The sequence below is a fragment of the Muscardinus avellanarius genome (assembly GCF_963383645.1).
Source record: "Muscardinus avellanarius genome assembly, chromosome: 3".
Taxonomy (NCBI): Eukaryota; Metazoa; Chordata; class Mammalia; order Rodentia; family Gliridae; genus Muscardinus; species Muscardinus avellanarius.
In genome coordinates, this window is record NC_137788.1 from 52,835,648 (window position 1) to 52,860,892 (window position 25,245).

Below are 25,245 nucleotides of genomic sequence, written 5' to 3' on the forward strand. Positions count from 1 at the left end.
GGTTACTGAACTCTGTGTCTGGGTCAGGCACCCTACTGAAGGAACTGGGGGCAAGAGAAGAGGAGGAAGGAGCTCTTTTGTTTAGGAGCTCAAATTCTCATAGGAGATCATTTAAAATTGCTCTATTGGGCCTGTATCAGCCCCACCGTGAGAGGCATGTGTGCCAGAAAAGATGGGCTGCAGAGGAGGAAGTGTTTAATTTTAGGTCAAGGACAGGGAAGATTTAGCAACATTCCATCTTTGCTTCTTGCTTAAAAAACATAAAAGACCAGGAAGTGGTGCCTGTATGTTTGCCTCATCAGTTTTACCACATTTATGTGTTTTGTTTTGTTATTCCTTGTTTTGCTGAAAGAAGTGCTTGGCGAGATTTCTTTCTGAAGGAGAGCAGAGCTAAGTGTGGGGAGCACTGATTATGACCCACGGAGCAAACCCAATACAAGGTGTCTGTTCTTACATGGCACAAGCTTAGGGGCCGGAGACTAATAGGTAGACCATAGGATTTATTTTGTTCCTTTTCCCTAGTGATTATATTGATAGTAAACTATCTTTGTCTGAGTACTCTGGCAATATAGCTCAGGCACCATAAAAATACATCTATGGATGGCTACCAGAACAATTAAGAAGTCTTAACCCAGCCTCCTATATGCAAACCCTGTCTATTTTAAGTTTAAATTTCTTCTCATAAATTTTTAAAACACCAAAAGAAACATTGCTTTTCAAGGTTAGATTGAAGTCTAAGTTTCTTTAAACAAAAAGCAAATCCCTAGATGGGGAAGAAAGAAAAAATTGATAACGTTAATGTACTTCCTCACATTAGCCATTTCCAACTCCATAATTTAAACATACTTTAAGTAATATTCTCTTAATTGTAAAATACAGATCTGGATTTGTTGTCATGTTGGGCTTGGGTACAAGAGGGGCGTCCAGTTCTATGAAGTTTGATTTATTTTCTGGGGCCTCTAATTATCTCAGGTGGTAGGAATCAACCATCCTCACATACTTAACCAAAATGAGACATAAAGTTACCTTGGCTTCTGACAGGTTTCTACCCCAAAATATGAAAAAAAAAGTAAACTAACTGTTAACCTTGGTAGTATTTTAATGCAAATGCTTAAGAAGGTGATCTTACATTTGTATCAATTATGTATGGGTAGAAATTAATTTGTAATTCTGGTCATCTGATTGGTTCTGTACTTAAGAGCATCAGCGACCTTTTGCAATTCCAGAAAAAGTGCCCATGCATTCGTCCTCAGTGTAGAACAGCAGAGGACCTGATAATTTTGCTCTTTCCTGGTTCCGAAAAGAAATAGTATTCAAAGGCCAGGATTAAAAAAAAATTACTGAGATTTTTTAGATCATTTAGATTTTCTTCTGAAGATGTTTGGCTCTGCCTGTCCCTTATCAGGATGGGATATTTTAGTATACAACCCTTTCGTGGAAAGCCATGTCCCCAGCTCTTGAAAAAAAAAAAAAAAATCCTTCGGGTTTCAGTTTGGCCAAATGCCTTCCCAGTGTTTCAATCAGAGCTTTCACGAAAGCCGCAGCCGCCCCTTGTACACCAACTCTCAGCATTTTCTTGCCACCCAGTCCTTTGCTGTTGGTTTGCTTGTTTTTCTGTGGCTTGGAATTCTAAACTAACTTTGAACCTACCTGACATTCATCTTTTATTGCTGTTCATGTTTTCTATAATTATGTTCTATTTCTGAAAAGGTCGGTTGGCAAACTAAATGTAAATGAAAAGTGAAAAGAACAAAGAAGTCCACTTTCGGGTTAAAAATGATTTTGGTTCTCTATCCCTTTTGCCTCAACACAAGTAAATAAATATTAAAAAGTCATTGGCTATTGTATATCTAAATTAATTAAGGTAAAAGTATTTTTTATTCATTCATGGAGAAGCAATTATTTGTAAAGATTTTACACCTAGAAGTAGACTGTCAGCTAAGATAGAAAATAGAGAATTAAATCTGTCAGCTAAGATAGAAAATAGAGAATTAAATTCACTAGTATTATTTAAAAGAAAATGTCATGTCTGGCAAAATTTTATGTTACCTGTTTTGGGATAAGATTAAAAAGAAATTTGACTTTTCATAAAACAAAAGTAGATATTTTACTTTAATTTTAGGCATAGATAATAATACTTTCAGATTTTCTAGAACAAAAATAATGGAAGAATGACTCTCCTAAAACATGATGAATTATTTCCCCAAATATTTAATTTGTCATGGCAAAATTGTTGAATCTTTCCTTAGAAAAAGAGAAAGAAATTGTGCTGTGTTTTTAAACTGTATGTTCTAAATATAAAAATAATTTTTGTAGTTAAAATTTCAAATATGATTGCAATATAAATTTATTTGCATTCCCCAAATTTTAGTACAGGCATTGTACTTAATTTTGTAGTTTATTCTGACAAATTTGTCTAAACTTTTTGCTCTATCATGATTTTTGTCTTTCCTACTGCAATTTTCACAAGATGATAAAAGCTGTCACTTTGCCAGAACAAATAAAAATTCACCTTTTTACATTATTTGGGTAACTTGAACCTTTGAATCAACTTTTTTTTTTTTGTTACAGTCACCTAGATTAAGATTATGTGGAAATTTCAAAGTAGATTTTTTCATAGTACTTTCCTATAATTGAAATCTTCATTTACTTAAAAGCAGTCTTTTAAGGTAATAAACTAGTATTTCTCAACCTAAAGTCACTATTAGCAATATTTCTTTTTACACTATCCCCAAGGAAAAGAATGGTGATGCCATAAGTTTGTTAGAATAGAAGCAATACTTTAAGTCTTATCTTAGTTAAATGTCATGAACTTTTGATCGTGCATTGAACTTCTTGTAAAAATGTGGTCAAAATTTTAAATAGCTAATTCTAACCCTGTAGAGTCAAGGTAAAGTTCCTATTCGACCTTTCCACAAATATGGAGGGTTTGAAATATTTTTAAAAGAATTTGTGTGTTTATTTGCTTTTAAACCATTTTAAGTCTCAGAAAACACATTACATCAAAAAATTTTCTTGATGCATTGTTTCCTGATTTTTTTCCTCCTATGAAAATGTGCTTGCCTCTAGTTCTGTGTAGTTTTTCTGATTTAATTTTAACTAATTTTAAAATTAAATGTTACTATTTTAAGTTATCCTATTTAGAAATTAATTTAATTTTTTAGTTCAAAAATCTGGTTATGAAAGGAGAAATCAATTTAATTTTATAAAGGTGTGCAAGAGCCCGTCTCTTCTAATAAATCCCTTTGACATCTCCCAAACACATCAGTGTAATAGAAGGCACTGTGTCTGCAGTGGAGGGAACTAGTGCTTTCAGAATGCTTTCTTTGAGTTAGCCAGTTCTTCCAAGTACATATGCTAGAATATTAAGAGCTCTGGTATTGAGTGGTGTTAGCCTGTATAATCTGTTGCTGCAACACAGAGCTAAATATCAACAGAGCTTGTTACTGTTGTTTGGGTTGCTTTTATAACCAGTTTCAAAATATGTTTTGACACTTTATTATGTTCTGAATCAAGCTTCAGATGTGTGTAATGAAGGATGAAGTCTTTATCAGACTCCAGGATATAAATAGTGGAGAGGAGCAATTGGGAAATAGTCTCCCTATAAGAGAGAGGTTTCTGGTGAGCATGGAGTTCTGATCTGGCACCAAGTAAAGGCCACTCACTGGAAGTGGAAGGGAAGCTGAGCTGTCCTCTCTCAGAAACAGACTCCTGCCCCGGCCACCTTCTCTTTCCACCTTTGCTTTTTTTTTTTTTTTTTTAATTCACCATCGTGTGGTTTCTCTAGTGTTCTCATTCTTAGTTTATAGGCTGACCCTTTTGAGAAAGTCTGGCACCACTGATCCACTTTGCCTCGCAGACCCTATAATTTTTGGCTGTATTTTTATGTTTTTCAGATTCAAGTCAGTCTGAAAGTCCCAGCCAGCCAAGTGATGCTGACATTAAGGACCAGCCAGAAAACGGTAAGTTTAGTGTGGGACTGTAGCTGCTGCAGCCGAGTCCACAGTGGCCAGCAGCCAACCCCAGCACATGAATACTGGGGTCTGCCCGGAGGACTGGCCACATTAGGAACAACTTTAAGGATTCAAAGAGAAATCTCAGATTTCTTTGACAAGGGAAAATTGTTTGTTCTCTGGATCATCCTAGTATCCTCGACCCCCCTCCCCACCACCAATTTCAAGACACTATCAGGGTGTTCATGAGGACCAAAATTCTCAAGAGAGTAGAAGCTGACTTACCATATCAGATTCTTTCATAGCACAAAGGAGCAACTATGACTCTTTCATGTCATTTTAGTTCCTTATTTTTTAAAGTGGCAAATGTCCCATGATCTTTAATAGTGATTTAAGGTCATTCATGAGCATGGTTTTGTTGTTGTTTTATTTGCAGTACTGGGGTGTGAATCCAGGGCATTTTACCTCTGAGTTACACCCTAAGCCTGCTCTGCTATGGACAAGTATTTTTGAAGCCTTTTAGGACTTCAGCTCTTAGCTAATTGTGTTAAGAAAACCATCTCTACCTTTAAAGGATTTTTTTCACTTTAAATTGTCTAAAATAAAACTGTGAGGAAAGCATCAAATTTCCCAATTGCATAAACATATAAACTTTATGTTGCAGAAACTTTATTAAAATAGAATGCACAGTTTGTATATGAATGTAATCGCATCTTGAAAAATACCATTTGGGGAATGCACTCCAACTATGAAAAAGATTGCCATAGATTCAAATTTTAGATTAAGTAAAACCATCAGTTTAAAAAAAAAAAAACAGAGTAATGGACTAGCAGTCCCTCTCATATGCTAAACATTACATTAGGTACTTTCACAGATAACATCTCATAAAATTCCAAAATGTTTTCTTACCTCTGTGATATTAAGTAGATTATTTAGTCTCTCAGGGTATTGATTTATTTCTCTAAAATAGGATAATACTGTCTACCTGTGGAAGAATTAAATAAGATAATATATATAATGTGCTTATCATACCATTTTTCATAGTTTATACTAAAAACTGCTGGCAGTATATCATATAATTCTTATCCTTTTTCTTATCTATATAATTCTATAGTACTTTGTTTCTTTCCTACCTTGAATTATTTCATTCCTTGTGTTTATCTTTCTTTTGTTGTTCTGAACATTTTCCCATTTTTATCTCTATCTGATCTTTTGGAAAAGCCGGGTAAACTAAATTGTGTTGACATTGGGGTGGGGTATGGAGGATGCGCTTATCACATTAGATATCTACCACCAGCTTTCAGAATTTGTTTCCTAAGCCTGTGAAATTCTTCATTACATTTCTGGGCTCTAGCATTAAGTCTGAACTGACTATTCCTCTCCACATCCTGGTATTTTGGTGATATTATCTTTATCACACTTGATTTTTAAAGCAGTCAGGTGTTTTTTTTTTTTTTTTAAATGAGCGGGGAAGACCTCTAAAGGTTTGTTTTCAGTGTTATAAACAGCTACATATTATTTTTGTTGGCATTTTCAAGAGCATTATTTATAGACTAGTTTCCTTCTTTATTTTCCACTTGACTTATGGATGATGCCTTAAATGTTTCATTTTTTCACTTATTGTATTTGTACATAATCTTCATGAAGGTGCATGCAGAGATACATATTTGATTTTCATCTGAAGAATATTTCAGGCTGTAGGGGTGTGTGGTTCATGTATTTAGGTCTGGCTACCCCTCTAGCAGGCCTGTGATTCATCTGTCTTCATAAAATGGCCGACAAGCTGTTCACATGCAAATATAAATTGAGAGCAGGAGAGGCCTGGCATGTCTTTCTGGAGCTGCCTGCAATATCGATATTGTGTGTTTCCATTCCAAAAAAGCTACCAAGATAGAGCCTGGATTTTTTTCGGCCAGAGGCATGGAGATACTAGCCAAGTTTGCTTTTAATCCCATATCACTTGGTGCTACCTCAAGGGTTCACACTACCATTCAGGGGAGATCACTCAAGTTAAAAAAAAAAAAAAAAAAAAAAAAAAAAAAATATATATATATATATATATATATAATGATATTAAAGTAACAAATTTCTTTTTTCTTTTTCTTTTATTTATTTATTTATTTATTTATTTATTTATTTATTTATTTGGTGGTACTGGGGTTCCTGGAAGCCCTTCTACCTCCGGGCTATACTCCCAGACCTATTTTTACATTTTTATTTGGAAACAGGGTCTCCTAAGCCAGCGCACGCAGCTGGCTTCGAAATTGCGCGATCCTCTTGTCTCTGCCTCCCAAGCGCGGGGATTACAAGCGTGCGCCACCACGCCTGGCAACAAATTACTACCATATAAGTTTTCATTCATTTCAGAGAAAAAGAAGTAGAAACTGCCTTATCTTGGACAACCCAGTTGAGGAAACATCAGTATACTTACTTTTCTCCATCTGCCCTTAGTTAACCTCAGGTGAGGTTATTGGAGAAGAAATTTTTTTTAAGGATAGGAAGTCCCTAAAGGGAACAAAGGGGGATGTCAGGGCAAGGCACTTGCATGCAGTAGGCGCCGTTTTGCTCTCGTGTGTTGTTCCAAACAAGCCTGTGTAGCCTCGTCTTCGTTACCCCAAGTTATGAAGACAAGGCTCGGAAGGTATCTGTTTTGTTTTGCAAGAGGGAACTCATAGTATCACCAAAGCTCTATGAAGTTTTGGAATCATGCTGGATGGATAATCTCAGCTCTTCAGATGAAGTGGGAACTCATTACTCCTTTTCCATAAATACAAAGAAGGAAGGGAAAATATTCTTTTTACCCTAGCTCTTGAGAAAGGTAATGGGAAACGAATGCTAGTCACCTAGTAAAACCATGGAGAATGAATAGACAAATGGTAACATGCTGTTTCATCCAAAACTGTAAACCAGGCCCTGTAACTTTACCTAAAGTGGACGCAGCTGTTTCTCCCCTGTCCAACCAAGTCTGCTTTTCTCTGTGGAATTTTTGCTTTCTTTACTTGTGTTCCATTAAGACTCTACTCAAAAAGAAAACAGATCTTTTTCCACTCGGGACATTAGATGGAAATTTTGAAAGAATGATCTGAAGTCCAAAGATAAGTGAGAATCTCTGAACTCTAAATTGATATAATATATTGGTTAAAAACTCTGCCTCTGGAGTCGTGTAGACCAGTGAGCTTTTACCTAGTCTAAGTTTTCCTGTATGTAGAATAGAAATAGTAAAGGAACCCACCTCCTGAGTATGGAAAGGGAAATATGCATAGGAACTAGCCTATTGGCTGATTCATGATAAGGACCCAGTTGTGGCCATGACCACCGTCCAGTTAAGGCTTGTCATAAATATAATGAGTAAGCAGATTCAAGAAGTCAAAAGCTGGGAGCCTTGGTGTGGAAGAGGACGGTGCCAGAAATGAACCAATACCTTTAGAGACATCTTTTGTAGATATCTGCTGTGCTCTGCAATGTCAAGTCATAAATTTCCCTCTTAAATCCCCACAGTGCCCACAGTCGCACATCTACCTTACTGTTGAGTTTTGCCCTCACTTTCTGTTCCTCTCCTAGGACTTTGAGAACCAGAAAACTACAGAAGACTGCTTCAGAGTTCATCAAATCTCAGTGTGCCTTTAAAACAGAGATTTTAGAAAGAAGGGGCTGCCTAGTCTAATACCAGCTGAGGGTGTTTTTTTGTTTGTTTTGCTTTTGCTTTTGCTTTTAACACCAAGTAGGATCTGGCTTATAAACTCATTAAGAATAGGATTCATGAAAATCTCCTCTTTGTAAAAATCTTGCACATTATCTAGCTCTTTGCCTTGGATTTAGATAGTACCTGTCACTTATCTTCTTAATGAATGAAATTAGTAAATAAATGAATGTATTGTCATTATCCCCAACTATCTTTTGTATCTGTTCAATGTTTAGTTACTAAAAGGTTTTTAAGATTTAAAAAAAAAATCTGAAAATCTAACTCAGTACAAGAAGACTATACACATACACCTGGCCATACATACACAGATGTGACTAGTAGCTTCTGGAAGCCAAAGCTAGAGGTGAGATACTAGTGGGCATAGTAGACCAAGTTATACTTCCCCCATGAGCAGGTGTTGTCAGAGTATGAGTACGACCATATTAGTTTTTGCTTATTTATCATAAGGAATGCACTTCAAATAAAGTTTCCACCTATTACTGGAATCATTCATTTAATTGTTATACATATTGCTAAAACCTGACCTCTAACTTTTTAAGAGCAATGAAGGGTTTTAAGCCTTATTTGTTGGTCTTTGACTTAAAATATCTATGCAAACCACTTTCGTGAATTCCCATGATATCCATTGGCTAATTCTAAAAGTATTTGTGGGACAGAACATTTGAAGTGCCTGCTTGGTGTTTTCAACAAGTGAGTGTCCAAGGCATAGGCCAGCTGTGGCAATCTGAAAACACTTCCCACCAGGTCTCACCATCATCAGTGAAAGCCCCCTTAACTAAAACAGAAGAAAGTATTCATGTGTTCATGTTTTATTGTTGTTGTTTTCTGTTGACTCTTTCATTGTCTGCATAGCCAGCCAATTCTAACCTCATCTTAATAATCTTTAAAATGTGAGATTTGTAACAAGAAATCAAGGTTGGTATTTAGATTGCTTCTTTTAGGTTTAATCACGTGTGTTGTTCCTCATTTATCTGGTAGGTGCATGTATGTTGATGGCATCAACCTTCAGAGGGGCCTTTGCAATCAATCAAAAGCCATTAATTATGAGGCAAGCCTCATAATTTGGGGCATTTTAAGAATTTTGAAGGCAATGCAACCTTATCAGATTTTGCAAATTTCCGGCTCCACCTGACAATTTTGAAAAATCCCTCTGGAATATTGCTTGAATCTAGCCTTCTTGTTTACCATCTTTATTTATGCCATTCCCTTTTGGGACTGTTAAATGAGGTATCATTATTAAATGTTGCTATATAAGGACTGTACTTAAAGTCAAACATAATTGTCAATATTTTATTATTATCTAATGAATTTCTGTGCATATTTTGAATACTTTAATGTTCACAACATAATTTTTAAGACTATTGTCTTCCTGTCTTAACATTTACACATAGGGCTTACTTTGTAATTTGGGAGTATTGAGATAAGAAAACAATAAATTCCTATTTTTCTTTCAGATAAACATTCTTTTTTTCTGATAATGTGCTCTCAAAAACCGGGCCCTCTGATGTGTTAAATTGTTTTTACTACCTCCTCAAATACATAGTAGATGTATTGCAGTATTAATAGTGGCAAGGCAGAATAAAATTGATAATTCCAAAATGTAAAAATTGTCATTGCTAGTAGACTGCTTGTTTTAAGAGCTGCTTTGCTTAATGTGTCATTTAGTTGGGGCATTTTAAGAATTTTGAAGGCAATGCGACCTTACAGTTTGCATTTTATTGGGAAGCAGGAGCATTCTAGCACCAGTGACTTGTAAATACAGTCTATCAATATTTCATAATTTGCATGACTTTCTTTTACAATTACCTAGCAACAGTTATTCTCTGCAGTGTTCTTTCCAAAAACCCTACAGGGACAGACACAGTAGAGTGACCACCAAAATAGCAGCAATAACAGTAATGATCAATATTCTAAAATATGTAAAGGTCCCAACTGAGGGAGACATTAAAACCTAAATGCCTTCTGGTTTCCAGCTCTGTATAATTAAATTCTGACTGATGAATTTTCAGCAATGGGATGGAGCCAGTCTCTATTCTTTAAAAGACCAGGGAACCAGAATATGGCTTGATTTGAAATTTCAGTTTGAAACAAGGGGAACTGTGCTTTCTTAAGGATTGTTAGCTGATGAGACCCATTGTTTGTCGAGGCTTCCTTAAAAAGGTCTCGAGACATAGGATCATCTTGGGCTTTGCTTTGTGAAAGATGAGGAACAGGCAAGGCTTAGGGATTCCCCCATGTGTGGAGCAAAGGAGTATGCTGAGCTTCCCAGGATCCAGTATAGCAAAGAGGCCTTTTCATAGAAAAACAAGGAGGGGGGATTTGTAGTAATTTGAAAGAAGTAGTTATACACTCACTCATTATGGTATTTATGTTTTATTTATTTCATGGTACTGGAGATTGAACCTAGGACCTCACACATGCCGGGCAAGCACTCTATCACTGGGCTACATCCTCAGCCCTTTTTATTTTTTCATTTTGAGACAGGATCTCATTAAATTGCCCAGGCTGGCCTCTAACCTGTGATCCTCCTGTCTCAGCCTCTAAGCTGCTTGAATTATAGCCCGGCTGTTATGGCTATTTTATTGTCTATACACAGATGATAAGTATATATATATATATATATATATATATATATATATATATATATATATATATATTAGTGTGATTGGCTAGTGGCCAAAATAAGGAATGCTTTAGACCTTGTTCCCATGGTTTTCAAATTCCAAAATGGGTTGGCCTGTGATTTATTTTAAATATCTTCCTGTCTCCTACTCCTAAGCCCCCACATACAAATAAATACAGAAGAAAGAAGCAAAAAGGGGATTTCTTTCTGGTCCTCAAATTCATTTGTGTTTGTGACTCTTGTCCCAAAAGAGACCAAGGAGTGCTCATTAACCGTGACATTCCAAGTAGAAAAAAATGTTTTTGAGTATTTATTTATAACTTCTATGGAATTGTGCAAATATATCCATAGAACTGGATTCTAAAAATATGAAAATATGAAGCAATACAGTTCACAGCATTGGAATTAGACACAGTAAAGAAATAAAATGAGGAGCCGTCATCAAATCCCAGCATGGTGGAAGGTGCACCTGGTATTTGGCTGCAGCTCCATCTGCTGTGGCTTTGTTGCCCCTGTGATATAAACCTAGAGCTAGTGCGACAGGACCCTTTGACAGAAATACCTTGGAAGGACCACATCTTACGGACACTTTCCCATACTTCGCTATCAAGTAAATATCAGCATGGCGACATATCAGGGGGGCTAGTTGGACTCGGGAATAGTCAAGGGGCCTTCCTTGCCACAAATAATAGGGTCATTGCTGATTTGACTTGTGAATGGGAATTTGTTGTTTTTAAGCATGCACATTATTTTTTTGGAAAGAATTCTCTATTTGTGGGTAATATTAGCGGGCTGAATATAATATAAATAATTTATTTGGGGATTTGGAGTCACTAATCCAGATTGATTAGTTGTCTGCTAGAAAAATTCTCGTGGCCACAAGGATTGTTGGCACCTTTTCTCCCTCCAGCATCCCAATTCCTTTCCTCTTCTTCAGGTTTTACTCAGCTCCTGGCAACTCTATTCCCCTGGCATAAGCATGTCGTTAAGGAAATCTACTGGGATGTCTCAGATAGGGGTGGGGGAGGGTGAGTAGTCACTGTGGATGACTCTGCTACATCTCAGTTGTTAATTTCTATACTTGGTTGATTTTAACCCAAAGGGAACAGGGAGTCTCATATGCCTTATCCACAGGCATCATATGGCAAATATCCAAAGAGAGACGTGCAAAGGATATTGTGGCAAGGCCCAGCAAAACAGGAAAAGCCTTCCAACAGTCTCTCCACGAAGGAGTGAGTGTTTTCTTAGATCTCTGTAGGTATTTTGCAACCAGAGAGCTTCTCAGCAAGCGACACTTGTAAACTTAGAGATGAACAGGAGAAGCCAAATCACAGCTTCTGGATAGGTCAAATTAGCAGAGTTGCCATTAAAAGCCTGGCACTGGGCATCTGTTAAGGGAAAATCAGTTGTCCAGGTTACTTAAAGACTGGTACCTCAGTTTTCTCATAAGCAATTCAACACACAGATATTAAAGATTGTCTGAGTACATTTGGAATATGTATTCAGTGTGTTATGGGAACACAGAGCTAGACCAGACACCCAGCTTTTGATGACCTGACAATTTAGAAAGAGGGAAAAGGCATCATTGATTCATTTATTCAACAAATACTTATCAAGTGCATTCTAAGAACCTGGCGTCAGTTTGGGCATTGCATTGAGCAAAACAGACAAAATTCTGCATTTAATTGGGCTTGCTTTCTGGAGAGAGGAGAAATATGTCAAATGATATTAAATGTTATGAAGGAAAATAAAGCCAGATGAGGGAGTAAAGAGTGGAGAATGGAGGGCTATTTTACAAAGGTGTTCAGGGAAAGCCTTTCTGCTCTGTTAACATGAGAGATTAAGTTGTAGATTCTGATGATCTTTGGGACTTTTACTCTAGTAAGAGGAAGCAGTAAGTATCAAGGCCCAAGGCCTGCTAGAAAAAGTCGAGGACTGTATGGTATGAGAGGCATGAATTTGGGAGGAAGTATCTGAAGAAGAGGGGTACAGCAAATCAAATTATATTGGACCTTGTAGGCCAAGGAAAGGACTTGGCAAATCCTGGGGTAAGCCATGATGTTATCTGCAGAGGAATGCTCATACAAAATCCAAAATACCAAATACCAAAATTGATGCAGAAGATGAGCCCCTAAGAGGTGATTATCACTGTACAAGATACTGAGGGTCCAGTGGTGAGCAAGGCAAGCACAGAGTTTACTGTGGTGTTTTAGACAAAAACATAATTCTTGGCATTGTCAAGAAATAAGCCTCTTTTGTCAAACATAGCAATATCTTTTAGTATCCTGAAAGTTTTCATACATGTATATGTATATATGTACATATATATGTACAACTAAAATGTATATATGTATTTTCATATATATGTATAACTAAAAGCTGATTTACTTGCATGGAATAGTTGGCTTCACATACCCATTCGTGCAAATGATTTCTTTCTCATAACGGAGGTCTAAATCAGCAGGGTTTCAGCTGAATCTTTATCTCATGTCACTATTAGACTGTAAGCCCTAGGTCTCAAGTACACTGACAGTGAAAGTTGTTTTTGTTTCATAATAGTTGCCATATTTAGCAAATAAAAATGCAAGATGCCAACTTAAATTTGTGTTTCATACAGAAACAAGAAATAATTTTTAAATAATACATAGGGTATACTTGTAAAAAATATCAGTTGTTTATCTAAACCAAGTCCCATATTTTCTCTGGCACACAGTCCTACTTCTCGATACACTCCTCTGGAGTGGGTGGGCAAGAGTGACAGCAGTGGATGGACAGGTCTCATTAGTCTGTGATAATTTCACTGGTCACAAAGGGTCAAACGATGGGAAGTGAACCCTCTAAAATTGAAACCTAGAAGGAGAACATCAGGTTCCCATGGCTTGACTGCTTAAATTCCATTACTCTCGCATCTCCTGGTATGTAGCCCAGTAGTTCTCTTGGAACAATAAGCCACTTGTCAGGCAGTCAACAGGTACAATACAGAAAGCTGAGAGTCACTCAACCTATGCAAGTAAGTGTGTAAGTTTCATTAGTAGGATATTAATTGAATAAGCCAGCGGGTGGTTTGTGAGTCACTCTTTCAAAGCAAATTTAAGGAAGTATATCTTGTCATAGCATCTAGTTATCAGCATACTATTGGCCTCATGAAAGATTATTAAAAGTAGAAATACAGTCCAATAATAGAATACTGGGAAATTCCACTTTCAGAGGTGAAGTAGAACAAAGGCATTCCAGATAAACTTGAAAATAGAAGGTGCTATATTTGTCATGGACTGTATGGAAGCTAAGACTATGTGTTTTCATTTGTAATTGGTATTATTTAGCTAGGGACAAAAATCATCTGAAGATGTTAGAGAAACATGTTGTGAACTTTGAACTGCCATACTTTAAGAATGAATAATATGCATAATTTTAGGGAAAGAGGTTTTAAGCTTCCTTGGACTTTATAACCAGATAGTGACAAAAATAATAATTTTTATTTTCATGACAAAAACTGTAACGACTCACAGTTCACTGTTATAGCAGTTTGAGTCCTCTAAGAATAGTAGGTCTTGAGAAGATGTGCAAGAGATTTATTGGGATACACCTGTGAAATATAAAGAGAAAAAAAGTGAGAGTAGGTTGAGACCCTTGAGACTGCAGGACAATTTTGACAGCTGGTAGAGGAAAGGAGGAAGAATGAAGATTGGATTGAAAGAATCCCAGACAGCATGGAGTTCTAAGAAAGCATGGGCTAAGCCAGTGGAAAGTCCAAACATCACCTGTTGAAAGAGTTTTGTGTCCCATAGCACCGGAACCTGTTTTAGTTTCCCACTCCTCAGTCTTCAACTGAGAGCAGCCTGGAGGAAGGTGGGCTTCAATCGCATGTTAGATCTGGAGGAGTGTCTGGGTTGACTGTAGGTCAGCAATACTCCTTGCAGCCTGTGATCAGAAAGGCTCATTGTAGAAAGAGTTCTGTATTCATGGTCTTATTTAATCTTAATATTATCCTATGGAGATCAGTGCTACTATTGTGCCTGTTTTCCAGATGAGGACACTGAGAAACAAGGAATTTAAATTGATTGCCCACTGTCAAGAAGACAGAAAGAATATTCAAACACTCTCCAGCTCCAGGGTCTGGTGGCTTCACCATTACATTGTATTATTATAGAAAGAACGAAATTAAAACTCTGGCTCTGTAACTTATTGATTTGATAAATTTCAGCAAGAAACTTAAGCTCTTGGATCTTTGTTTCCTGACTTCTAAGATAGAATGTTACACCTCCCCCCCGAAATGTGTCTCCATTGCTATTTCTTTTGAAGTCAAACAGCATTCATTCCTTTTCCTTCCTCTTGGTTTTTTCTCATCTAGGATTGGCATTTATTCCTTTATTCCTCATTTCACTTCCTGGACACTTGTCTCCACCCTGTTCTGTCACCCAAATGCTAAACTTACAGTCTCTGAACTGGCAGCTTGGTTTCTGTGCAAAGTGTATGTAGGAATGTTTGCATGTATGTATACACATGGAAAATGCCCAGCACTTGTAACTACCCAGAGTAGATACTCAACCCAATGTAGCCCACTTTCTCTCTCATTATCCCATTCACTCATGGATGTGAACCATGTGCTAGAGGACATCTTTTTCTTGTTTCAATTTCTTTTGACAAACTAACATTTTTTATGGAAAATACATTCTTATTTTTTATGAACATTCTTACTCTTTTTTGTACATACTCAAATATTTTGAGTGGATGGTTCATTAGTGGCTATTTTTAAGCAGTGGACTAAATTTTGATTTGATTTTTCTGCTGGAGGTGGAGAGTATAAAATGAAATTAGTTGAAAGGTATTTATACCAGATGCCATTATGTTTGTTAGCTGGCATAAAACAATTATGGTTGCCAGTAAATTTGAAAGTGTTTCAATTGCAAAAGATGTAGGAATGTAGTTTTATTGAAAACATAAAATGTTTATTTCCAGTGCCCATTTTTTTTGCGCAGTACAATAGAAATTTTCACCTCATCCCCTTCATTTTAGATTTCTGAATTATTTAAAAGAATCGGTTAATTCTCCATTTCAAGTGAGCAAGACAAAGTTCATTAGGATATCTGACTCCTAGCACGTCCCACATTCACAGATCATGTTAACTCCACAGAGAGGTTTATCTTCTTTTAAAATTGCAAATGCCGTCTAAACTGAAAGCTTTTCAATTTAATGCATCGTTACAGCTTTTCACCATAAGTAAGATCCTTAATAATAGAAAGAGGGAGAGATGAGGCACCTTGTTGGCTGAGTATTAGCCATTTTTGAAAGTAGAAACACAGATTCACCCGTATATTCTTTTAGTTATAGTAAATTTGCAGAGGTTATCATGAAATGTTTACAAAATGGATATAAGTAAACCTTAGCATGGGATTGACCAGTAGTTACCAACTCATGGTCTTTGAAGGAGGCCAAAGGACAAAAATCTTTTAAAGAAATTATGCACCCCCTCCAAATAATGCTACACAGGCTGAAGATTTTTGCTTTTGATTCTATGCTTGTGAATTCACTGGTTCTAATTAATCTTACACATACTCTCTTTGGTACTTATAGTTTGGATTTATTCATTAAAAGGCAGGGGGAGATTCATTATCAACTATTTAATAAAAATAGTACATTGAAGCTTGGCATGGTGGTACATGCCTGTAATCCCAGTACTTGGGAGGCAGAAACAGAAGGATTGCAGATTCAAGGTCAACCTCAACAACTTAGTGAGACCATGTTTCAAAATAAAAAGGGCTGGGGGCGCAGCTCAAAGGTAGAATGCCACTGGGTCCAACCCCTAGTCATCTCTAACAAAGGTAAATTGAATATTTTGAGAAATGATCTCCAAGAGAGAAAATCATGGCAAGATCCTTCATGGTGAGAAACCCAGAAGCCTCTGCTGCAGACTGACCAGTGGTCAATCATCTTTAACTTAGAGAAGAGGAAAGAGAAAAAAGCAGGTGCCAGGAGGAGCCAGTAAAGAGTGGTCATGTCCAAGGGCCATACATCTTCTCTAAAATACATCCCTTTCATTCATTCTTTTCATGGATATTGTTGAATTCAGATCTATCTAATCAGAACTGATAGTGAGATCTAACATACCAGACAGCACCAAGAAGGAGATTCACACAGCACTTCTTCACATAAACGGACTATGAATGCATAACTTTGGAACATAGAATCCCTCAAAAAGTTTGGCTGCCCGATCATATGTAATTATGCAGAATATTTGAGTTTTGGGTTCCATTCTCATTCTCTCTCTAAATATCTCTCTCTCTCTCTCTCTCTCTCTCTCTCTCTCTCTCTCTCTCTCTCGTACTGGGAATTGAAACCCAAAGGCACTCTACCTCCGAGTTACACCCCCAGACTGATTTTATTTCTTATTTGGAAACAGGGTTTCTCTAGTTTGCTGAAAGCCTCACTAAATTGCTGAGGCTGTCCTTGAACCTGTGGTCCTCTAGTCTCAGATTCCCAAATACTAGGATTACAAGCATGCACCAATACACCCAGATTTCGATCTCTTTCTATGTGAATTCTTTCTGTGCATCCATAGGAAAGCCAAGAAATTGAGTATAGTCAAATAATACTGTGGACTAGACACTTGAGACCCTGTGTTTATTTTGCCATAACAGTTCTAAGAGGCAGAGAGTTAGAAGATGAGACCTGGGAAGGCTGAGGCAGGAGCTCATGGTCAACAGCCAGTGAGGGTCAGAGCAACTGTTGCTTCACCTTCTTTGGAAGAGCTTTGAGGCCAGATAAAAAGACTGGGCAGTGAGGGATTTGGAAGACTTGGTAAAGTTTCATACTCAGCAGCTATAATCATCTCAATGAATTTGCATCATTAGGTTTTCAGTGCATTTTCTATCTGCTTTCCCCAACCCAAGTAAATAAAAAAATAAAGTTAGGGGATTATAAAGTCATATAATCATGGTGATATCATTATGCAATATAATAATATCCTATGATATACAACATCTGCCTTATTTATAATGTATAATTATATATATACTAGTGGTATATAATTATAGAGATGGTAACAGTTGACTAGTTAAGAGTAGATAATCTGTAAATCCTTTTAACTGAATACCAGCAAATGAAAACAGTAATATGTCACAGTGAGCTGACATTAAAATCATTAAGAAGAGAGCTGCCCTTAGAACTCTGCATTCCCCTGGATGCTTCGCATAGTATGGATGCCATGCGGCCCTTCCTCTTTCTTCTCTTCTCTTCTCTTCTCTTCTCTTCTCTTCTCTTCTCTTCTCTTCTCTTCCCTCCCAGAGTTCATGCATGCAAGGCAAGTGTTCTTCCACTGATCTACAACCCAGTCCAGACCTAATTCTATATAATTGTCTAGAAGATTAAAAATAAATATGAACACAAATTCAGTGTTTTCTTTGGGTGCCCCTCATGTGTGTTTTGAGGAGACCACTATTCTAACTGTATACTTTTTTAAGGCAGAAACTACTGTTTTTGTTATAGTCTAAATAGAGTGTCTGGCCCTCAAGAGATTGGGTGAGTAGTTGAGTGAAGGAATGAGCCTTGTCCTCAGGAGATTAAAGCCTTTTCAAGGGCAAATAACATATAATTAAAGGTTAATAAAATTATAGCTTATCCTTCCTCCTTATAATTCATCTCTTCTTAATAACATACATTTTTATTAATGTATGCACTAATTCCTGTGCCAGACAACAGGGATGTCAACATAAGTGGGATGCAAACCCAGTGCTCACCTCGTACATGTTCTAGCAAGGGGGATAGGCACTTAGGCAGGTATTTGCATAAAGTGCCATTGTGATCTTCTGGCAGTATCTGGATAGTGTTTGGAACATTGGGTAGAGGTGCATGATAAAGCCATGCAGGAGATAACAATAGTGAAGTTACAGGTGCTTGCAGGAGAGCTTATCAAATACTTGATCTAAATTCTGAAGTGTATATATGCTCCTAGCTTATTAGGGCCTTCTTGTCTCTTACAATTATCTCGAAACTCCCATTTCCTAACCCAGAGAAATATAAAGTCCACCCCAGGATATCTGCATATTGCTGGGAGTCCTCAGCTCAAGTTCTCTTCTGACACTTAGTTCCTGTACCTGCTGAGTTAGTTTGGTTTATAATCTCCCAAGCCATATGATGATGCACTTCCATGCCCTGTGCCCCAGATGCTGGGCTCTCTGTATTTCTGTACTATGCACTTGTAGGAATTATGTGTGTAGCTGCCTTTGTTGAAGTGTAGGGGCACAGATTTGTGGAGGGAGCATTCGGGTAATATCTCAGAGCACACACAACTTCACATTGGTTATCAACAACTCTTCTAACAGCACTGAGGCCCATCTGTGCTGTTACCATCATCTCTTCTCTTTCTCTCTCTTCTCTGAGTCTCTCCTAGTTCTTGTTCAGTGCAGAGGAGTCTCATAAGCTCTTGTTTTCCTTGAGTTTTGCAAATTTATGTTCTTGGAAATCTCCTTTGTTAAGAAAAAGAAAGTACCATCAATGTATGTTTCTAACCAACCGATTCTGATACTCTTGATCAAATAATACATAAGATATGCATTTTCAGAACGCCTGAGAGGGAAGATGTAAGATTGTTGTTACGCAAAAGAAACGTGCTGAGTGGAGGAGTGGAGGCCTGGGGCAGAGAAGACCCAGTGTGTGTGACTGTGTTCAGCTGAGGCACAGCATCTCTGAATTTTTCTAAGACACTAGCCAGATCAAGTCTAATTCTTGGATGGCCAGTCACCCAGCATGTCGCCTTTAGAATGAAGCTTGCTGACTGTCTGGCTGACAGCTAGAAAGCATCCACAAGTGAGAGATGGAGACGGAATTAAAATGTGACTTCTTTGGCATCCACCTTTCGAACCTAGGCCTTCCCCCACTTTACTCTAATTCAATTTAGTGGATGTTGGATGGAAACTAATACAGTTAAAAAGAACTTCATGTAATCTCACTAACATTCTTAGAACATGATGCTCAAGGTTTTCTGGTCAAGGATATTTGCATTTGCATTTACAGAATAGTTACAGCCAGGATTCTATGCGTGTGAAAAGTCCTCGCTTAGAGAGAGACATTTCCAAGCTGTCAAAATCTAATGTGCTCAAAGCTCAAACCAAAATGGGCTTTTATTCTGTAAATATTGAAAAGAAGGCCTAGAGTGGCACCCGTGAATTCACTAGCGAGGGTACCAGCCTACTGAGTGAACTTGGAGAAGGCCATTTGTTGTTTAAGCTGCAATAAAATTCAAGTCTGAGAGATGTAACAAGTGAGCAAGTATTAAAATGGCCAGAGTCCCATGTTTTCCTGCTGGCCACTCAGTCACATTGACATTATTTACTGGTGAGGTTTTGTTTGGGGGATAAACACATTACATGCATCTTTGTTACGTAACTGTTCTTATCTCCAATTTCTTGCTATTTACAGAGAACTACAAAAAAATCTACACACTAAATCTTCACATTACATTCACTCATTCAACTCATATTTATTTATTCAACATCTGTTGAATGCCAGATACAGTTCCTGGCATTAGTTACAGGACCAAGGAAGCTCTGAAAAGTAAAGGGATGTGCTTCAGATAACACGAGTCAGTAGCAGAACTGAGGCCCTTGAGATTCTGCCCCTTGTCCAGCACTCTTTCTCCTATATGATTACTTTCTTAAGACTTACTGCTTCTCCAAAATAAAACAAAGTAAAAAAAAATGTTACTTGAAAGGTAATTGAAATCATTTTCTCAATTAGCCAACAAGTTGTAAATTGCATTTGAAAGTGATATGTTTTTAATTTTGAATCAGTTTGCTGTAGTGTCCCTGTTATCTGGCACAGTGGGTGCGCAGCAGGGCTTTTCTATAAAAACAGGTGGCCTTGGCTATAATGAGCAGTATTTCAGGCTTCACATTTGATAGGCTTCTTCCGTTTTTTTTCTTTTCATTTCCACCTCTGTAATCATCTGCCCATAGCTGCCAACTTCCCTAACTGCAGTACTGGGCATCACCAGTTGAAATTTTGGAGAAATGCTTGTTACAGGGCAAAACTGACTGATGTGAAAGGATTTTTGCACTGTGAGAGGGTTGGCCAAGCAGAGGGAGACAAGGATCAAACAGGAGTGGGCTCTGTGAGGGAGTTTAAACAAGACCTGTGTGAAAAGAAAGGCAATATCCACTTTTTATCATTTCATCCCAGCAAAGGGAGACACCATGTACTCTCTTCCTCACTTTTCTTTATGATCTAATGAAGGACAGAAGATGGTAGAGTTTAAAGAAGTGATCAATTCGATGGGTTTGCTTCTTGGAGAAGAGTGTTTAAGAGGATATGGACAATCCTTTACTTTGAGCTCTGGCAGATGCATGGTGTGAGAGGATGAGAAATCTGGGCCAGAGCCATGACTCTACCACTTGTCTAGCTATGAAGTGCTTGGAAAGCATTCACACCCTTGTGCTGGGGGTGTAGGCCAGCGGTGGAATGCTTGACTAGCAGACAGGTGGCCCTGAGTTCAATCCTCAAACCTCAAAACACAAAACTAAAAATGTGTACCCTGAGTTTAGCACTTAAAATTGTAAATGACTTTGGGAGAGGTTCTTAACCTCCCATTTCTTCATCTAAAAAATCGGATACTAATGATGAACTTTCCCTTCTTTTGTTCTAAGAATTTAGTAAGGCTAGAATGTATAATATATCTGAACGTTCTTTATAAGCAATCAAGTCCTATATAAAATGAGCTACTCTCGTCACTCCTGATCATCTGGAAGTCCTTCATTTCTCTCTCTGTACCCCTAAAAACTACTGGGAGGCTAATGATAAACTCCACATTTTCTTCTACTAGAGAATTTTTTTTTTTTGTAGATTGAATAGTACAAAGCTGTTACATGTGTTTCTCTTTTGAGAGGACCTATTTTACCACATGGCACACAAGTTCACCTCTATGCCTGCAGAGTCTGATACCAAAAAGCATTATCTCTGTGTTTACCATGACACCATTGCCACCCTCTATTCTGAACTAATCTGGTATTCTCAAATTTCAAAGATAAAAATATTGCTGGGCATGGTGGCACATGCTTGTAATCCCAGTACTTGAGAGCCTGAGACAGGAGATTGCAGATTTGTGGCCAGCCTTAGCAACTTAGTAAGACTCTGTTTCAAAATAAAAGAATAAAATAGGGCTGGAGTATAGCTCAGAGGTAGAACACCCCTAGGTTCCATCCCCAGTATAACACACACACACACACACACACACACACACACACACACACACACGAAAAAAAAGAGTAAGTACTCCAAATCCTTCAAAAAGCTAAAGCAAATAAATAAACCCCACAATTTCTAACAGTGACATTCTGGTTGATTCAGAATACATTTAAAGAATCCTTATACTCTGTTAGTATCTCAACATTCTACTTCACATTGACTCAAGTTTATTTGAACTCCCTTGAATCCCAGATTTTCATCTTACTTGCAATGAGTATATTCACCCTACTTGCATTTATATCTGTTTTTAATTGGCTTTGGCTAAAACTTCTCTTTTGGGGGGACAATCAACTCGGAGACAAAATAGGTTTGAGCTATGCCATGTGTGTTGTTTTGACAAATAGAGACATTTTGTTACATGTCTGGAGTCCTAGGGATATAGTTGTCTCTAGCAAGTCTCATTTGTATTTGGTGATCTGAGAAGGAAGTGTTAGTATCTGCTTTCTTAAGTCTGAATGCTCTGTGAATTATTTCTAAGATTTGTGAAGGAAGGTGTGAGCACCCTGTAAGTCTGTTAGCTCTGCCTTGGGGCCTCTGCTTCAACCCCCACGTCATAATCCCTTGCCCATCACAGACTGCTTCTTCTCAGCAACTTTTAAAAAAAGAAAGAATAATAGATTTCATAGGAACTCCCTAATACATATGGGGAGGGCTATGACTTGTTTGCCTTTTCATTCCTCTTTCTGGTTGGATGACATTTTTTCACTTCCTTTTCTCAGAAAAGTCTCCATGTGTGCCGCGCAAAGGTGCGGAAGGATGAGGATGCTCAGTCACTGCTAAGGCCATTTTTTTCTGTGGTACCTACCTTTTGAGGCTGCACTTACTTATTAGCTGACATGTGGTTGGGTGTGGTGGTGCACACTTGTAAGCCCAGTACTTGGGACGCTGAGACAGGAGGATCGCTCGTTCGTAGACAGCCTCAGCTACTTAGTAAGGCCCTTTGCAACTTAGTGAGACCCTGTTTCAAAATAAAGAATAAAACATAGGGCTAGGAGTGTAGCTCAGAGGTAGAATGCCACTGAGTTCCACCCCAGTACTGCAAAAAAAGAAACAAAAGAGCCGGGCATGGTGGCACACGCTTGTAATCCCTGTGCTTGGGAGGCAGAGACAGGAGGATCACGCAGGTTCGAAGCCAGCCGTGCTGGTTTAAGAGACCCTGTTTCCAAAAATAAAAAATAGGTCTGGAAGTGTACCCCGGATATAGAAGGGCTCCCATAAACCCCAGTACTACCAAAAAAAAAAAAAAAGATACAAGCTAACATGCATAACATAAGTTGATGGGGAAGAGCCGCCCTTGGTTAAATGGTTCGTTTATTTCCTAGGCCTGATGAAAAGTTACATGAGCCACAATGAATCACAACAATTACCAGTTTAATTCTTTTTTTAAAATCCTATATTCATTTAAAAGGTTTGCTCTATAAATATAGGGCCTGTAGATAAAAGGTTTCTCTAAAAATCACTCTCTTTTCAAGATGTTTTCATTAGATGGTATTCATTTAAGTGGGTTCTACTCTGCATACCATTAAAGGTGTGTGTAAATGTTTTTATTGGTTTCTTCCCTATCTCCCACTTTTATATTTCCTCTATAAGAGGCAATGCCATTAACCTTAGCAGTGCTGAGTGTGATTGTCTTTCGATCAGCCCCATCATTGCAAACCACTGATCCATAGCTTACATTACTTAAACCACTGGTTCCTAAACAGAAAAATAGCCCCATTACCTTCCTTGGAATGGTGGTAGGCTGTCTAAAAAATCCTTTTGAAAAGAAGAGTGAGCAAAAATACTCCTCGTTCCTGTGGGAATAGACCTTTCTTTGATATAAGTGTTGAAGCAGTAGTTCCTGAGTTTCCTCTTTTAACTCTCCATGAAACATTTATTGAGTGCCTGCTGTGTTCAGGGTGTGTTTAAAGACACATGGATGATACAGAGATGTTTTGGATGCAGTCTCTGAGTGCCATGATTTTTTTTCTTCTTCTGCAGGTGAGGGGCAGGTATATGCCTAAGGATAATATTGGATAAATATGCTAAGTGCTGTAAGAGTAAAATCAACAACATGTTCTGAGGTGTAGAGGAGGAAATGCTGTTTCGGACTTCAGGGACAGGGAGTGGAAAGCTTGATTTCAGCCAGAGGATAAGTTGAAGGAGTAGAGAGAGAGAAGCATATTCCAAACCAATGAAACAGTGCCACCCAAGGCACCATGCGCACTGGGAAAATAGCCTAGCAGTATTGTATACCAGCGCAAGGTAAAATGCAGGGATGCTGAAGGCCGTGTCTTCAAGGATGGAAGTCATGTTTTATTCTTCTTGCTTGGATGCTTCTCACAGTGTGGTCAGGGGCTGTCCACACTGGCCACAGCCTCATTGTCATCTGAACTTGAGTCCTAACCCCATGTTGGGAGAAAAGGCACTGAGTTAGGAACCAGAGAAACCGGCTTCGAGCTTGGCTCAGCCATTAATGAGCTTTGATAGTGGATAAGTAACTGTTCTTCTCTGAATCTAGGTTTTTATTTCTGTAAATTAGAGATAGCTGTACCTGTCTCCTGGCAGTTTAGACTTTTAAATGAGATAACACACACACACACACACACACACACACACACACACACACACACACGTATTGAGCATATGTCTCAGACTAGAGCTTGTGCTAAAAAAATGGAAATAATTTTAGAAAATATTTTGATATTTCATCAGCATCTTAAGTAAATTATATTTTATTTATTTTACTTATTGATAGCTTACGACACACTGGGGCATCTCTCTGTGCAATGTAGACACATTCATTTGAAAATGAGATCCTACTGATTTTCTTTCCAATAAAAATCACTCTACATGAGCACTCACTCATGTTTGTAGAGCAGGTATTTTGAAATTTTGGAGACACCAGGCTACCAAAGCTGTACTTTCATGCATATCTGAAATAACAGCTCAGTGGCACTCTTGTAGACTGCTTGACACTTGTTCACGCGTGTTCTGGTGAGGCTAAAGAAGCTAAAAGGAGTCCGTCTTCTCTCATTACATGCTAAGTGCTGAAGTTTTCTTGCTCTCACAGATTCCAATCCTGTATCTAGTGTCTCTAAAGATTCCTCAAATCGTTGTTAGAATTTACTGCTGCAGCAGCAACTTTGCATCTTGATCTTCTTATCGATTGGTATTTTACCTTCCTTCCCAATCTTTTGAACTCTCCTCTGAACTCCGAAAAGACTCAAGCGTTTGAAAGCTGGAGCTGGATTGGTCTTTGGCTATGGGGAAGAGTCTTACCTGATGTTCCCCAAATTAGGGCCACTACCTCTTTAATTTTTCTTTTCTAATTTAGTCTCCGTGTCTGTAGAAGAAAACTTTCACTTAAAGCATTTTTGTCAAAGGAAAATCTTAACGGGGAGAAAAGTAGATAACGAATTCGTGGGAAATTTCTGGCAATACAGACTAATGCGAGTTTGAAGTGCTTTATGAAATCTCAGCCGGTCCAAATGGAAAATTACTCAGTCTGTTTCCTCAAGATAGACTTGTTTGTACAGCGACTGGAAGCTTAAATGGCAGAACAGTGGGTGCACACTCTGTGCTTATGAGCCATGTTTGTGCTGCAGTGCTGGGTTTCTAACCTCCTCGCTGGGACGCAAGCTGGTTGACAGCTTCATCCTGTGCTTCCCAGATCACCAAAGACGAGCTCAGTAGCATTTAATAATCCACCTAGAATACTTCTCTTCTGTTCAGCTTTAACTTTTGCT

At 38.0% G+C, this 25,245-nt stretch overlaps 1 protein-coding gene across 1 annotated transcript in view; it reads left to right on the forward strand.

Annotated features, from left to right (window-relative positions):
• NFIA (nuclear factor I A) overlaps nucleotides 1-25,245 on the forward strand; it is a gene marked incomplete at both ends in the record, with an annotated part of 386,945 nt that overhangs the window by 194,693 nt on the left and 167,007 nt on the right. The window contains one exon of the mRNA XM_080692591.1: nucleotides 3,897-3,962. Coding sequence (XP_080548717.1) covers nucleotides 3,897-3,962 — 66 coding nt within the window. The remainder of the gene's footprint in view (nucleotides 1-3,896; nucleotides 3,963-25,245) is intronic.